This window comes from Pristiophorus japonicus, chromosome 7 (assembly GCF_044704955.1).
Source record: "Pristiophorus japonicus isolate sPriJap1 chromosome 7, sPriJap1.hap1, whole genome shotgun sequence".
NCBI classification, from domain to species: domain Eukaryota; kingdom Metazoa; phylum Chordata; class Chondrichthyes; family Pristiophoridae; genus Pristiophorus; species Pristiophorus japonicus.
The window spans coordinates 222,452,527-222,470,516 of NC_091983.1; the positions used below are offsets into that span (position 1 = coordinate 222,452,527).

The 17,990-nt window shown below is 43.3% G+C and overlaps 2 protein-coding genes across 7 annotated transcripts in view; one reads left to right on the forward strand and one right to left on the reverse strand.

Annotated features, from left to right (window-relative positions):
* Positions 1–17,990, reverse strand: part of LOC139267477 (CSC1-like protein 2) — a 297,646-nt gene that overhangs the window by 48,380 nt on the left and 231,276 nt on the right. For all 6 annotated transcript variants that reach the window (XM_070885844.1, XM_070885847.1, XM_070885848.1 and 3 more), the window contains 3 exons: positions 6,970–7,107; positions 5,149–5,302; positions 2,919–3,025 (listed from right to left, as the gene is read on the reverse strand). In XM_070885844.1, the coding sequence (XP_070741945.1) occupies positions 2,919–3,025; positions 5,149–5,302; positions 6,970–7,107 (399 nt within the window). The remainder of the gene's footprint in view (positions 1–2,918; positions 3,026–5,148; positions 5,303–6,969; positions 7,108–17,990) is intronic.
* Positions 1–17,990, forward strand: part of mrpl14 (mitochondrial ribosomal protein L14) — a 271,243-nt gene that overhangs the window by 8,052 nt on the left and 245,201 nt on the right. The window lies entirely within an intron of this gene.

A 17,990-nucleotide genomic window follows, 5' to 3' on the forward strand; every position in this document is an offset into this window, starting at 1 on the left:
GATGACAGCAGTTTTGAAAAGACGAGGGACAGTGCTGGAGACAGGGAATCATTTGCAAGGTCACCTAGCATGGGGGCTAGCAATGGAAGTTAAGAGGCAATAGGAGAGAAACTAGAGAAAGACATGGATTCAGGGCTTAGGGAGAGACTTTACTTGGTAAGCAAGGGGAAGAGGGAAGCAACAGAGGCAGTTAAATGGAGAGCTTCAATCTTATTAGCACAGAAATCAATGATCTGCCTGCACTTGTTTGAGGCGAGATTGGAGGGGGCAAGAGAGGAGTTTCAGGAGATAGTTGATAGTAGAGAAAAGAATCCAAGGTTGTTTACAGGGCTGGAATTTAATTGAAGAGTCCAGATGGTTTCTAAACAGAATAATGGAAAGCTGGGAGTGATTACATTATTCTTTATATAAACCATCTAATTACCATTTTTTTGGCATAAGCATTGGTTTATTTAGATTAATGACTGAATAGCTAAGTTGGCCGTGGTAGAGAGATTTGTAAATTGGCCACAGAAATCCTGATTAAATAACATTTCTCAAGAGTACTGGAGATGGGGGTTGGGTGGCTATAATCCAAAAGTAAAACAGTGAGGTTTATGCATTATGTACATTAGATTCTTATCTTGCAACACAGGCATTGAGGATCTGTAAAGATGGATGCTGCCAAAGTTTAAATTGTATCAGATGGTTACCAATATATGTAAGAAATACAGTATTGACCCCCAGCTGAACATATATTAGATTAAACTGGTTCCTTCACCAACTGAATCTATCAGATTAAACTGGTTCCTTCACCAACTGAATCTATCAGATTAAACTGGTTCCTTCACCAACTGAACATCCATTCGATGTAACCGCTTGGGCTCCAGCATGATTTTGCATTTTGGGCCCAAATGTGATTCTTTTGACTAACATATTCCCATATCTCTTAAGCTGCTAAAATGGAATATTTACTTCCACTTTTAGCATGGTGCGGTTAAATACTCCACTGAATAAACTCTCAGTGGCCATTACACCTAGCTCACTCAACACAAACGTCTTGTAGGTATACCGAACGATGTTAAAACTGAAAGCGAAGCCACCCAGCTCACTTTAATGCACGAGCGATGATCTGACAAACGGAGTTGGGAGAGCAAAAAAAAAGTAATGTCGCTCTCTGGTGACAACCAGAGTCATTTCATGGGTTGGGAGAAATGAGAGGAAGGTAAACTGCAGATGGGCCGTTATGACAGAGATTAGTACAGGAGTAACGATTCTATCTTACACTTTCGCCTCCTGCCCTTTTCAGCGCCACTCGAGTTAGTCCATTTCAGACGGTCATAACATTATCTCACAGAGTGGGGGCGAGTATGACAACTATTTGTTGGTATACAAGAACTTATGCAAGTGATCAGCATACCAGCCTTGGCCTGGATACAGAGTCCTGAAGGAACAATGAATCAATCATGTAGTTTCCAGGCTGACAATGCAGCAGCAGCCATCCAGACAGTAGAGCTCCTTTCTTAATTGGCAATCTCCGGATTGGCTACCCAGTCACTCCAAGGTGCCAGTCAGTATTGAATTAAACTGAGCTGCACAGGATGGGCCTTAGCTCCTCCCTTAACTGATGCCACCCAACACAGCTGGGGAGGAAAGTAGACCTGTCAGATCTGAGCGGCAGCAAAAGGAACATTAAGGGAATACATTTGTTTTTGCATGTTTCAGATAGAAGAGCAATTTGGAGAGAAAGAATTTCCTGTGACTTTCCAACTCCTGTATTGGAGCGTTTTACTCTGCATCCTGACACACCTTATACTTGATAACATTACTTAAATTTATATAGCTCCTCTTCACTTCAAAATGTCTCCAAGCACTTCCACAGTTTTTGAAATGCACCAACTGTTCGGTAGGCAGAGGCAGTATTTATTCTGTGCATAGCAAGATCCTGTGAACAATAATTAGATAAATGGCCAGTTAATCTGTTTTGATTTGGTGGTAGTTGAAGAAGGAATGCTGGTTAGGACACTGGCAGAACTCTATTCTTCTCCGAATGCGCCATGGGATTAGAATATCCAACTGTGCGGGTGGTCAGGGCCTTGGTTTAACATCTGACAATGCAACACTCCTCAACCTTCTGTTCCCTGGCACTGGCATCTCATTTAATTACAACAAAATGCACCAAAGAAAATCTCAAGTAATTCAGTTAATATCAGATCCCAAACTTTGAATAGTTACCTCAGCACGAACAGTATAGCGTGGATTCAAACTCAGTAGGTTTTATGACAAATCCATCGAAGAACAAAAAGACTTGCATTTATATAGTGCCTTTCATGACCACCAGACACCAATTAAGTACTTTTGAAGTGTAGTCACTGTTGAAGTGTGGGAAACGCGGCAGTCAATTTGCACACTGCAAGCTCCCACAAACAGCAATGACCAGATAATCAATTTTTTTAGTGATGTTGATTGAGGGATAAATATTGGTAAGAACTCCCTTGCTTTTCTTCGAAATAGTGCTATGGGATCGTTTACTTTCACTTGAGAGCAGACAGGGCCTCGCTTCAACGTCTCATCCGAAAGACGGCACCTCCGACCATGCTGTACTCCTTCAGCACTGCACTGGAGTCCAACCACTGTCTGTCCCACCTGTGACATAGACTATAGATCCCGCATTGGTCTCATCAGTCACCTTAGAACTCATTTTAGTGTGGAAGCAAGTCACCCTCGACTCAGGGGGACTGCTTAAGGAGAAGACTAGAGAGTCAGCCTAGATTTTTGTGCTCATGTCCCTGGAGTGGGACTTGAATCCACAACCTTCTGACTGAGAGGCGAGGGTGCTGCCAACTGAGTCACAGCTGACAGATCGGTACATAGCATAGAAAACTTCTAAAGAAAATTTAAAAACTTCACAATAGAAATATAGAATTAAATGAAAATACCTTGTCCAATGTGCTTCAAAAAATCCTGAGTAGTAAACTATGGTTGGGAGAAGCGCGGAGAAACTCCACAGCAGGAGTGTTGGGAAAAACTGCGTTATGATGGGATTCTGCCGGGACAAAAATATAACAGAAAGTAAGTTTAAATGTTTTGATGCATGGAGTCAAAAAGTTGAAAGGTCAGGACTTACTGTCAAGTGGCAATTAGTGATCAGCATAGTGCCAATTCTGACACGGACTCCCAACTACCAATCTAAAGGCACTTTCACCCCAAGGAGTGGAACCAAAGACAGGCATGTGCTTCAACTATTATTGGCTGCACTCTGGTGTTAAAATAAGTAATTCCTGGACTATAGGAGGTTTGCAAGAAGAATGTTCCCGATGTTGGGGAATTCCAGAACCAGGGGTCACAGTCTAAGGATAAGGGGTAAACCATTTAGGACCGAGATGAGGAGAAACTTCTTCACCCAGAGAGTGGTGAACCTGTGGAATTCTCTACCACAGAAAGTTGTTGAGGCCAATTCACTAAATATTTTCAAAAGGGAGTTAGATGTGACCCTTATGGCTATTGGGATCAAGGGGTATGGAGAGAAAGCAGGAATGGGATACTGAAGTTGCATGACCAGCCATATTGAATGGTGGTGCTGGCTTGAAGAGCCATATTTTCTATGGTTCTATGATTGGCCAAAAAGTCATTCCTCAGCCAGAGCTTTCTTAGGAATTACACGATGAAGCACACTGAAGTTTAAAAGCCTCAGGTATTATTGACTTTCATCATTTCACCATGCACATTGGGCCAAATAGCTCTGAATTCTAGGATTTCCACAAAACTGGAGATAAATATGAGATGGTTTCCATATTTACGAAAGGATATACTTGCTTTAGAGACTGTTCAGAGAAGGTTCACTAGATTGATTCCGGGGATGAGGGGGTTGACTTATGAGGAAAGGTCGAGTCCCTACTCATTGGAATTCAGAAGAATGAGGTGTAATCTTATCGAAATATATAAGATAATGAGGGGGCTTGACAAGGTGGATGCAGTGAGGATGTTTCCACTGATAGGGGAGACTAGAACTAGGGGGCATAATCTTAGAATAAGGGGCTGCCCATGTAAAATTGAGATGAGGAGAAATTTCTTCTGAGGGTTGTAAATCTGTGGAATTCGCTGCCTCAGAGAGCTGTGGAAGCTGGGACATTGAATAAATTTAAGACAGAAATAGACAGTTTCTTAAATGATAAAGGAATACGGGGTTATGGGGAGTGGGCGGGGAAGTGGAGCTGAGTCCATGATCGGATCAGCCATGATCGTATTAAATGGTGGAGCAGGCTCAAGGAGCCATATGGCCTACTCCTGTTCCTATTTCTTATGTTCTTATGAGATGCAGACACCCTTGACCACATGTATATCTTAGCAGTCTGCTTAACAGTTTTGGTTGCTTCACATGGTGGGGGATATCAATGCCTTGGGAAAGGTTCAGAGGTGGGCTACACAACTGATGACTAGAATAAAGGTCCTTAGTTATCATGACAGGCTTAGACAGCTGGGGCTTTTAAGTTTTGGAAAAGTTCAGATTCTGAGGAGATACGATTGAAGTGTTGAAAATAGTGCAAAGTTTAGAGTCAAGCCACGTGATAGGCTATTTGAATTGGATAGGTTGGGGAGGACTAGAGGACAAGTAATGAAGACATAGATCCAGGTAAGAGATGCTTCTTTTAGCAGAGTGTTTTCCAACCAATGGAACAGGTTGCCCATATGTGTAGCGAGCATGGATTTACTACAAACATTCGAAAGGCAGCAGGACAAGTTACTGCAAGTGGCAAACATCTCAACAGGTCGTAAGTAGGTGGGTCATTGAGGGTTAGTGTCATCAATCACTGGTCTCCTGGAGGTCACTTGATTGGAAATTCCTTTCTGGCCCTGAAGGCAGAGCTCTTTTCCGAAACTGGCTTTTTCATTTTTCTGCCTCTGCCAGGTGACCGTGTGTGTGTATGGGGATTAGCATGCATGAGGTGGGCGATGGTGTCAGTTCCAGGATAGGGAAGGCAATATGAACAAGCTGGCCTATTCCTGTCCTTTTTGTTTGTTCGAATGATAGCTACATTAGCAAAGGCCAGTGATTCCCCTCAATGAGCCAGGAACAGGGCTGTTGCGGGGGAGGGGGGAGGGGGGAGTGGAGGGGCGGAGGAGAAAATAAAAGTAACTTTACAAATTCATTAAAATAGCAAAGCTCACATTTAAATATTCAACAGGCTTTGTAACATTGAACTTGTCCATTGTCGTAATGATAATAGCAGGAGTGGTCAAGAAGAAGAGTAGAATAAAAAGGATACAGTTGATGATGAAACAGCGGAGCCACCACGAAATCCCCCTCAATGACAAGTGCTCCCTGTGTAAATAAAAAGATGATATTTACTATAATGGTATATTCAGGCCACACCTGCTTACCGAGTGAAATATTTGGGCAAAACAAGACTGATTGATTTGACACCTCCCCATTTATCCCAGTAAACTACTGACGTCCTCTCTGTAAGTACCCACCTACCCACTACTTGGCTGCAAAGTGGATGTGAGCCACTGACTGGCAAGTTCTGTTAACGCGCCCGCTCCGACTGAGGCAAAGGCAATTAACTCACCTCCAATATCAACACTTGCCTTCCACTACACTGGGACCTACAATACAGGATATAGTATGTTACTTTCCTTTCATGATATGGGTTCCTGTCCTAGATACAGAGAATAAGAACACAAGAATTAGGAGAAGTAGGCCAATACGGCCCTTCAAGCCTGCTCCGTCATTCAGTAAGATCATGGCTGATCTTCGACCTCAACTCTACTTTCCCACCCGATCGCCATATCCTTTAATTCCTCTAGGGTCCAAAAATCTCTCTCAGCCTTGAATATACTCAACAACACAGCATCCACAGCCCTTTGTGGCAGAGAATTCCAAATTCACCGCTCTCCGAGTGAAGAAATTCCTCCTCATCTTGGCCTTAAATGGCCGACCCCTTATCCTGAGACGATGCCCACTAGGTCTAGTCCCTTTAATGTTTGAATGCCAAACCTCTTGTGGAGCGATTCTGGGCTGCTCTAAAAAATGCTTTAAGATAAAGATAGCAGAAAAAAAAACCACAGCGCTTGGTTTTATTGCACATTCATGTAGTTATCTTTGATTTTTGTTTCCCAGGGACACAGCTTGCACCTGCAGTCCCTCCGTCCAATGCATTCTTAATCTCATCTATGGCAGACCAGACAGTTCTCCACAACAGAAGGAGCAGCATCAGAGATCTACCAACATTGTTGAGGCGTGGAGGTTGCAGTAGCCAAGTGGTTACAATACAGAAACAACCCAGAGGTCATGCTCCAAATACTACCAAGAGGAGCTGTAAAAGTGAATTCAATAAATCTTGTTTTTTTTCTCCTTAGCACCAGAATAATGGAAGAGAATCTACCACTCTTATCCAGTCTTTCCTACATTTAACTGCCAGTTCACAATATGTGATTTACTCGTAATGTCCTCTGAAGTGGCCTAGCAAGCCACTTGGTTGTAAAACAGCCACTACAAAACAGAAATATCGGATGGACCTAATATGTCAATGATCCAGGCACTGGATGAGGACAAGATTTAGGCAGTCCCAGGTCAATTAATCATGCAAAGTCCTCTTAAACATTTGGAGACCAGTGCCCATGTTGGGAGAGCAGTCCTACAGTTTGGTCAAAAGCCCGATTGTTTCGACAGCATCTCTCAGCCCCTCAATCAGTACCAGAGAAGGACAAGAGCAGCAATGTCATGGGTACACCACCAGCTCCACATTTCTTCATTGTTGCCGGGTCACAACCCTGGAATTCCCGACCTAATGCAATCGCCACATGTACTGTAGCAGTTCAGAAAGGCTCAACACAAATAGCGATTCAAAAATAAATGCAGCCTTGCCAGCTCTTGGAATATATGTGACTGGCTACCTACCCGATGGTGAATTTGATTTATAATTTAGGTTTGTAAGCAGGGCCAGAAATTTTACCTGCTATTAAGACCAGCACAAAGCATCAGCTTACCAGTAAATGTTGTGGGGATCAGGGGCATAGCTCACAGTCCAGTTTGAAGCATGGATAAACTCACTGTTCGAAGACCGCTGAGGCTCTCCACTGAATATACAGCCCTGACACTTGCAGGCGTTGAAGTCTTTGAGAATTCTATAGGGAATAAAATCATGTTTAAAAACAAAGCTAAATCTTCCATGTTAAGATAGAAACATAGAAAATAGGTGCAGGAGTAGGCCATTCGGCCCTTCGAGCCTGCATCGCCATTCAATGAGTTCATGGCTGAACATGCAATTTCAGTACCCTATTCCTGCTTTCTCACCATACCCCTTGATCCCCCTAGTAGCAAGGACCACATCTAACTCCTTTTTGAATATATTTAGTGAATTGGCTTCAACAACTTCCTGTGGTAGAGAATTCCACAGGTTCACCACTCTCTGGGTGAAGAAGTTTCTCCTCATCTCGGTCCTAAATGGCTTACCCCTTATCCTTAGACTGTGACCGCTGGTTCTGGACTTCCCCAAAATTGGGAACATTCTTCCTGCATCTAACCTGTCGAAACCCATCTGAATTTTAAACGTTTCTATGAGATCCCCTCTCATTCTTCTGAACTCCAGTGAATACAAGCCCAGTTGATCCAGTCTTTCTTGATAGGACAGTCCCGTCATCCCGGGAGTCAGTCTGGTGAACCTTCGCTGCACTCCCTCAATAGCAAGAATGTCCTTCCTCAAGTTAGGAGACCAAAACTGTACACAATACTCCAGGTGTGGCCTCACCAAGGCCCTGTACAACTGTAGTAACACCTCCCTACCCCTGTACTCAAATCCCCTCGCTATGAAGGCCAACATGCCATTTGCTTTCTTAACCGCCTGCTGTACCTGCATGCCAACCTTCAATGACTGACGTACCATGACACCCAGGTATCGTTGCACCTCCCATTTTTCTAATTTGTCACTATTCAGATAATAGTCTGTCTCTCTGTTTTCACCACCAAAGTGGATAACCTCATATCTGTCCACATTATACTTCATCTGCCATGCATTTGCCCACTCACGTAACCTATCCAAGTCATTCTGCAGCCTCATAGCATCCTCCTCGCAGCTCACACTGCCACCCAACTTAGTGTCATCCGCAAATTTGGAGATACTACATTTAATCCCCTTGTCTAAATCATTAATGTACAATGTAAACAGCTGGGGCCCCAGCACAGAACCTTGCGGTACCCCACTAGTCACTGCCTGCCATTCTGAAAAGTACCCATTTACTCCTACTCTTTGCTTCCTGTCTGACAACCAGTTCTCAATCCACATCAGCACACTACCCCCAATCCCATGTGCTTTAAAACTTTGCACATTAATCTCTTGTGTGGTACCTTGTCGAAAGCCTTCTGAAAGTCCAAATACTCCACATCAACTGGTTCTCCCTTGTCCACTCTGCTGGAAACATCCTCAAAAAATTCCAGAAGATTTGTCAAGCATGATTTCCCTTTCACAAATCCATGCTGACTTGGACCCATCATGTCACCTCTTTCCAAATGCGCTGCTGTGACATCCTTAATAATTGATTCCATCATTTTACCCACTACCGATGATGTACCCTTTTATAAACCCAGGGACACAATATGCAACATAACTTATTATTCTACTGCTAAGGTTTTAGGTGTGCTTAAACTGGCCTGTCCATTTAACACTGGGATCCCCGATTAATCTTACTTTGCTCCAGATAAGCCTACAAATTAATCTCTTATGGTGATTCTTGCTGGACAAGCAGTAGGAAGCTCATTAGTGCTCTGTGTTAGTAAATTGCATGGTTATAGCTGGTTAATCTCTTGCCCCTAAACCTGAACTTTTGTAAATCTGCACCCAAGCCCTGCATGTGGATAAGTAAAGTGGCTCTACAGGGGAAAATAAATGCATGCATTTCAAATCTGTATACTGTTCTCAGTAGCTTGCTTTGGTGGAATAGTAATGAGATTCTGCATTGACCAAAAACAAATGGCATAAGAATCAAACTTGCACATTTGCAACAACATGCCCCAACACCATTGTATCTCTTCATGGATACTCTAGGATCCACGGATTGCTCTTTTCGAACCTACAATGCAGAGTCACAACCAGATTGCGATGTGTAATGCACAGGGTGACACAGATCCTGCAGAGCAACACGAGGGGCAAGCTGACATCATGAAACTCAAGAACGGTCACTGGACATCAATCGCAAAATGCAGCATGCGCTTGAAAGTCCTGAAAATCTGTTATTCTTGCAGAACATGTGGAACTCAGCAAGCCACTTGAACATAGTGCAATCTCAGCCTGGTAATCACATCATACTATGGATTTGCTGGGGAAAGTTTTGCTGGTTTCTAATTAATTTTTGACATCAATGCTGAGACAGCAATGGCCATGACATTCCATTCTTGAAGTTTTAAAAAGGGGGATGCTGTAACAAGACTAGATTTCAGTAATCTGGAGTTAAAAACCAAGAAATAATAACTGCAGCCACAGAGAATAATGAATACAAAGGAGTGATTATAATAAAATGATAAACATAGAAACATAGAAAATAGGTGCAGGAGTAGGCCATTCGGCCCTTCGAGCCTGCACCACCATTCAATATGATCATGCAACTTCAAGTACCCCACTCTAGCCTTCTCTTCATACCCCCTGATCCCTTTAGCCGTAAGGGCCATATCTAACTCCCTCTTGAATATATCCAACGAACTGGCCTCCACAACTTTCTGTGGTAGAGAATTCCACAGGTTCACCACTCAGTGAAAACGTTTCTCATCTCGGTCCTAGATGGCTTATCTCTTATCCTTAGACTGTGACCCCTGGTTCTGGACTTCCCCAACATCGGGAACATTCTTCCTGCATCTAACCTGTCCAGTCCCGTCAGAATTTTATATGTTTCTATGAGATCCCCTCTCATTCTTCTAAATTCCAGTGAGTCCAAGCCTAGCCGATCCAGCCTTTCTTCATATGTCAGTCCTGCCATCCTAGGAATCAGTCTGGTGAACCTTCGTTGCACTCCCTTCAATAGCAAGAATGTCCTTTCTCAGATTAGGATACCAAAACTGAACATAATACTCAAGGTGCGGTCTCATCAAGGCCCTGTACAACTGCAGTAAGACCTCCCTGCTCCTATTCTCAAATCCTCAGCATGCCATTTGCTTTCTTTACTGCCTGCTGTACCTGCATGCCTAATTTCAGTGACTGATGTACCATGACACCCATGTCTCGTTGCACCTCCCCTTTTCCTAATCTGTCACCATTCAGATAATAGTCTGCCTTTCTGTTTTTGCCACCAAAGTGGATAACCCATGCATTTGCCCATTCACCTAACCTGTCCAAGTCACCCTGCAGCCTCTTAGCATCCTCCTCACAGCTTACACTGCCACCCAGCTTAGTGTCTGCAAACTTGGAGATATTACATTCAATTCCTTCATCTAAATCATTAATGTATATTGTAAATAACTGGGGTCCCAGCACTGAGCCCTGCGGCATCCCACTAGTCACTGCCTGCCATTCTGAAAAGGACCCATTTATTCCCATTCTTTGCTTCCTGTCTGCCAACCAGTTCTCTATCCACATCAATACATTACCCCCAATACTGTGTGTTTTAATTTTGCACACTAATCTCTTGTGTGGGACCTTGTCAAAAGCCTTTTGAAAGTCCAAATTGACCACATCCACTGGCTCTCCCTTGTCTACTCTACTAGTTACATCCTCAAAAAACTCTAGATTTGTCAAGCATGTTTTGCCTTACATAAATCTATGCGATCCTGTCACTGCTTTTCAAATGCGCTGCTATTACATCTTTGATAATTGATTCCAGCATTTTCCCCACCACCGATATCAGGCTAACCGGTCTATAATTCAGTTTTCTCTTTCCCTCCTTTTTTTAAAAAGTGGGGTTACATTAGTTACCCTCCAATCCATAGGAACTGATCCAGAGTCCATGGAATTTTGGAAAATGACCATCAATGCATGTACTATTTTGAGGGCTAAATGACATAATCTGAGCCTTAAAACAATAACCATCTTCTATGTTCGCTAGTTCCTTGGCGTGCAAAAATAATAGATAATGTGATGCTGAAGTAAAAACAAGTTCCCAAGTTTGAATCTTATAATTATAGACATTTCAGCACAGGAGGCAGCCATTCAATCATTGCATGTCTTCACTTCAACTGGATGAGTTTACTCTACTCCCATCTCATAGCCTATAATCTGCATCATAGACTGGTTACAGCACAGAATGAGGCATTCGGCCCGTCGAGCCCATGCCACTCCCTGCAAAAGCACTTCAGCTAGTCCCATTCTCCACTGTTTCCCTGTAGCCCTGCAATTTTTTTTCCTTCAGGTACTTATCCAATTCCCTTTTGAAAGCCACGATTGAATCTGCCTTCACCACCCTTTCAGGCAGTGCATTCCAGATCCCAACCAATTGTTGCATAAAAATGTTTTTCCTCATGTCGCCTTTGGTTCTTCTACCAATCGCCTTAAATCGGTGTCCTCTGGTTCTCGACCCTTCTGCCAATGGGAAAGTCTCTCTCTATCTACTCTGTCTCGACCCCTCATGATTTTGAACACCTCTATCAAATCTCCGCTCAACCTTCTCTACTCCACGGAGAACAACTCCAGCTTCTCCAGTCTACCCACGTAACTGAAGTTTCTAATCCCTGGAATCATTCTTGTAAATCTTTTCTGCACCCTCTCTAAGGATTTCACATCTTTCCTAAAGTATGGTGCCCAGAATTGGACACAATACTCCAGTTGAGGCTGAACCAGTGTTTTATAAAGATTCATCATAACTTCCTTGCTTTTGTACCCTATGCCTCTATTTATGAAGCCCAGGATTCCATATGCTTTTTTAACCGCTTTTCCTGCCCTGCCACCTTCAACGATTATACACATATACCCCCAGGTCTCTTTATTCCTGCATCCCCTTTAGAATTGCACCCTTTAGAATTGTACCGCCTCTCCTCTTTCTTCCTACCAAAATGTAGTACTTTGCACTTTTCTGCATTGAATTTCATCTGCCACATGTTTGCCCATTCCACCAGCCTGTCTATGTCCTCTTGAAGTCTTAACACTATCGTCCTCACTATACTTCCAAGTTTCATATCATCTGTAAATTTTGAAATTGTGCCCAGTACACCCAAGTCCAAGTCATAAATTATCATAATACAAGAAAAGCAGTGTCCAAGTACCGAGCCCAGGGTAACACTACTTGTGTACTTTCTCCAGTCTGAAAAACAGCCGTTCACCTGTTTCCTGTCACTTAGCCAATTCGTATCCATGCTGTCACTGTCCTGTTTATTCCATGAGCTTCAACTTTGCTGGCAAGCCTATTATGTGGCACTTTAACAAACACCTTTTGGAAGTCTCATTTTATATTCATTTTCAAACTCTCTCCCTATTCCCTTTTGAACAATATTACAGCCGACCTCAATGGCAATTCATATTTTAATAACAATCTGGAAAAATGCCTTCTAACCTCTCCCTTCGAATGATAATCCCAAGGCTACCCTTCCCAGTTACCGATTTGTGAACCAGTGGAATCACTAATTTCCTTCTCTAAACCTTTCACACGCTTGAAAAACGATGAGAGCAACCCCTTAACTTCCCTGTCCAATAAAAAAGCCAATTTGAATTTTTCCACCATAACTTATAACCTCTCATTCCTGGTATGATGCTGGTCAATCTTCACTGTACCCATTTGTGGCTTTAATATCCTTCACGTAATGGGGTGCGCAGAACTGCACATAATACTCCAACTGCGGCCTAACCAAATGCTTACACAAATTCAACATAATTTTCTTGCATTTATATAATAACTTATTTATATAGCACCTTTAACGTAACAAAACGGAGTGATTTGTAAACAAGGATGAGAATTTAGAAATCAAGGTGATGTTTAACCGGGAACCAATGTAGGTCAGCGAGCACAGGGGTGATGGGTGGGCGGGACTTGGTGCGAGTTAGGACACGGGCTGCTGAGTTTTGGATGACCTCACGTTTACGTAGTGTAGAATGTGGGAGGCCAGCCAGGAGTGAGTTGGAGTAATCAAGTCTAGAGGTAACAAAGGCATGAATGAGGGTTTCAGCAGCAGAGAAAAGCATAATTTAGTCAAGTAGAGTCAGCATCGTTTTATGAAAGGGAAATCATGTTTGACAAATTTGCTGGAGTTCTTTGAGGATGTAACGAGCAGGGTGGATAAGGGGGAACCAGTGGATGTGGTGTATTTGGATTTCTAGAAGGCATTCGATAAGGTGCCACATAAAAGGTTACTGCACAAGATAAAAGTTCACGGGGTTGGGGGTAATATATTAGCATGTATAGAGGATTGGCTAACTTACAGAAAACAGAGTCGGGATAAATGGGTCATTTTCCAGTTGGGAAACAGTAACTAGTGGGGTGCCGTAGGGATCAGTTCTGGGACCTCAAATATTTACAATCTATATTAATGATTTGGAAGAAGGGACCAAGCGCAATGTAGTCAGGTTTGTTGATGATACAAAGATGGGTGGGAAAGCACGCTGCGAGGAGATATAGACAGGCTAAGTGAGTGGGCAAAGATTTGGTAGATGAAGTATAATGTGGGAAAGTGTGAGGTTATCCACTTTGGCAGAAAAAATAAAAAAAGCAAATTATTATTTAAATGGAGAGATTACAAAATGCTGCAGTACAGAGGGACCTGAGGGTCCTTGTGCATTAAACACAAAAAGTGAGTACGCAAGTAATCAGGAAGGCAAATGAAATATTAGCCTTTATTGCAAGGGGGATGGAGTATGAAAGCAGAGAAGTCCTGCTACACTATACAAGCAATCATAGGCAGTCCCTCTGAATCGAGGAAGACTTGCTTCCACTCTTAAAATGAGTCCTTAGGTGGCTGAACAGTCCAATACGAGAGCCAGTCCCGGTCACAGATGGGACAGATAGTTGTTGAGGGCAAGGGAGGGTGGGACAGATTTGCCGCACACAGTTTCCACCGTCTGCGCTTGATTTCTGCATGCTCTCGGCGATGAGACTCGAGGTGTTCAGCGCCCTCCCGAATGCACTTACTCCACTTAGGGCGGTCTTTGGCCAGGGACTCCCAGGTGTCAGTGGGGATGCTGCACTTTATCAGGGAGGCTTGGAGGGTGTCCTTGTAACGTTTACTCTGCCCACCTTTGGCTCGTTTGCCGTGACGGAGGTCCGAGTAGAGCGCTTGCTTTCGGAGTAGTGTGTACAGTTTTGGTCTCCTTATTTAAGGAGGAATATACTTGCATTGGAGGCAGTTCAGAGAAGGTTCACTCGGTTGATTCCTGAGATGAAGGGGTTGACTTATGAAGAAAGGTTGAGCAGGTTGGGCCTGTGATCATTGGAGTTCAGAAGAATGAGAGGTGATCTTATTGAGACATAAGATAATGAGAGGGCTTGACAAGGTAGATGCAGAGAGGATGTTTCCACTCATGGGGGAATCTAGAACTAGGGGATATAGTTTTAAAATAAGGGGTCGCCCATTTAAAACAGAGATGAGGAGGATATTATTCCTTCAGAGGGTTGTAAATCTGTGGAATTCTCTGTCCCAGAGAGCTGTGGTCATTGAATATATTTAAGGCGGAGATAGACAGATTTTTGAGCGATAATGAGTAAAGGGTTATGTGGAGCGGGCGGGGAAGTGGAGCTGAGTCCATGATCGGATCAGCCATGATCTTATTGAATGGTGGAGCAGGCTCGAGCGACCAAATGGCCTACTCCTGCTCCTATTTCTTATGTTCTTAGAAGAGCCTCGATGTATGGATCCCATTTGCCTTTTCTATCTACACTCCCACCTTTAAAAATTGTGGGTGTCTGCATCCATAGATATCTCTGTTCTTTTCCACTTAGGATGTACTTCCTTTCACTGTTCTTTAGCTACCCTCCTCACCACCGCCAGCCCACCACATCCGCCTGAAATGTACTGTTCCACATTTCTCTGCATTGAACCGTATCCACCACCTATCTGTTCACTCTGCGACCCTATGTCCTCCTTTTAGAGGTCAGCCTCGGCTCAGTAGGAGCACTCTCACCTTGGAGTCAGATGGGTGTGGGTTCAAGCCCCACTCTGGAGACTTGAACACATAATCCAGGCTGGCACTCCAGTGCAGTGCTGAGGGAGTGCTGCATTATCGAAGGTGTCATCTTTCGGATGAGCTGTTAAACCATGGACTCATCTGCCCTCAAACTCTTCTCTGCTGCCCTCTGACTATTATAATAGAATGTTTTACTGTTATGGTTCGATTCTATGGCTATGTTTTTCTCCAGTTATCTCTCTGCCCCACTGATCACGATTAATTTGTTTCTGTACTTTCTTCCCTGTGAACCCCTTCCCTTTTCTCTCTGTAGGATGTTAGTTTTCCTTTTTATGTCAGATTTAATTTGTTTATTTATTCATTATGGGTTAAATCTGAGCTCATAGGTCTTGATTATGCATCTATCCTGCCTGTTGGTCATTATATTATTAAAGGTATGGCACTGATCCTTCACTTGTGTTGAGCAAGGAAGGTGATCAAAAGCTTGGTCGAGGTGGGTTTTAAGGATGGGCTTGAAGGAGGCAGATAGGCAGAGGGGTTTAAAGATGGAATTCATAGCATGGGGCCCAGCAACCAGTGGTAGGGCAAAGGGAGGGGTGGGGGGGGGGGCGGGAAATGCATAAGAAGTCAGAGTCAGAGGAACAGAATTTGGGGCAGAGGGGGTGAAGCAGACTTGGAGCAGGTTACAGATAAAGGGAATGGGGAGGCCATGAAGGGATTTAAACACAATTACATAGAATACACAGCACAGAAGCATGCTTTCGGCTCAACCAGTCCATGCCGGCGTTTATGCTCCACTCGAGCCTCTTCCCATCATAATCCTCTACTCCCATCTCCCTCGTATGCTTATCCAGCCACCCCTTAAATGCATCTATACTATTCACCACAAACACTCCGTGGTAGCGAGTTCCACATTCTCACCACTGTCTGGGTAAAGATGTTTCTTCTGAATTCTCCATTTGATTTCTTGGTGACTATTTTATATTGATGGCCTGTAATTTTACTCTTCGCACAAGTGTAAGCACTCTCTCTGTATCTACTCTTGAAAACCTCTCAATTTTAAAGACCTCGACTAGGAAGAGAATTTATAAATATTAGGGGATAGGGATTCTTTGTGATGATGAGCATATGGAGTTGAATAGAACACCGATATTGAAAATAGTCTGATTTAGCCAGAGAAAGTAGCTGTGGAGGGCACTGAAATCCATAGCGAGGATATGGAGCTTGTGGCAGGGTGAAAGGTGATGGCTTTAACCTTACCAATGTTTAGGTGGAGGAAATTGCGGTTCATCCACGACTGGATATCGGACAAGCAGTCTGACATAGAGCTGGGTGTCATCAGTGTAAGTGTGGAAGCTGACCCCATGTCTGCAGATGATGTTACCAAGGGGCAGTACGCGGATGAGAAAAGGGGGACTAAGGATAGATCTTCGGGGGCCTCATTGTTCCCCCGGGGTGTTTCCATTTCCTGTACATTATCTGGATCCTTGACAAATATTAGGTCAAGGTACACTGTACATTATATATGCTATAGAATCTTACAGCACAGAAGGAGGATATTCAGCCCATCGTGCCTCCACTGGCTCTTAGGCAGAGCTATCCAATTAGTCCCACGACAAGTATTGATCCAATTCTCTTTTGCAAGTTACGACTGAATCTGCTTCCACCACCCTTCAGGCAGTTCATTCCAGATCATAACAACTTGCTATGTAAAAAAAAAAATTCTCCTCATCTCACCTCTGGCTCTTTTGCCAATTACCTTAAATCTATGTCCTCTGATTATCGACCCTTCAGCCAGTGGAAACAGTTTCTCCTTATTTAAACCCTTCATAAATTTGAATGCCTCCATTAAATCTCCCCATAACCTTCTCTGGTCCAAGGAAAACAATCCCAGCTTCTTTAGTCTATCCACGTAGCTGAAGTCCCTCATCCCTGGTACCAGTCTAGTAAATCTCTGCACCCTCTCAAAGGCCTTGACATCCTCCCTCAAATGTGGTGCCCAGAATACCCCAGTTGGGGTCTAACCAGTGTTTTATAAAGGTTTAGCATAACTTCCTTGCTTTTGTACTCTTATTCCTCTTTAGAAAGCCAAGGACCCCATATGCTTTTTAAATAAACTTCTCAACTTGTCCTGGCATCTTCAAAGATTTGTTTACGTACAGCCTCAGGAGAAACTCTTCACTCAGAGAATTGTGAACCTGTGGAATTCTCTACCACAGAAAGTTGTTGAAGCCAGTTCGTTGGACATATTCAAAAGGGAGTTAGATGTGGCCCTTACGGCTAAAGGGATCAAGGGGTATGGAGAGAAGGTTGGGGTGGGGTACTGAGGTTGCATGATCAGCCATGATCATATTGAATGGTGGTGCAGGCTCGAAGGGCCGAATGGCTTGCTCCTGCACCTATTTTCTATGTTTCTGTTCCTCCACTCCTATTAAAATTGTACCATTTAGTTTAAATTGCCTCTCCTCATTCTTCCGACCAAAATGCATCACTTCAGGCTTCTCTGTGTTAAATTACATCTGCCCATATCATCAGTCTGTCCGACGTCTGCTACTATCCTTCACACGGTTTACTACTTTTCCCGGTTTACTACTTTTCAGAGGTTCGTATCATCTGCACACTTTGAAATTGTACCCTGTATACTGAAGTCCAGGTCATTAATAGATATGGTATATATAATGTACCTGGGCCGTGAAACAATTGAGAACCACATTTACCAAGTCTGATTTTATAACATTTGGGTTTCCCCAGTTTGATTAATTGAAGCTTTTCATTAAATTAACTTTACTTATACTCTTCCGATCGCTTTGTCCTCCTCCTTTTGCCAGCCTGAGGGTCTGTAATATACCCCAACTGTTAGCTTGGATTATTTCATACTAGATATGTTTACCCAGAGTTTGTTCATTCTGTAGCTTTCCTCCTTTCACAGCATCACTTGGTTTACTGTTAAGATGTCCCCGGTGCATAGGGCTGCAACCT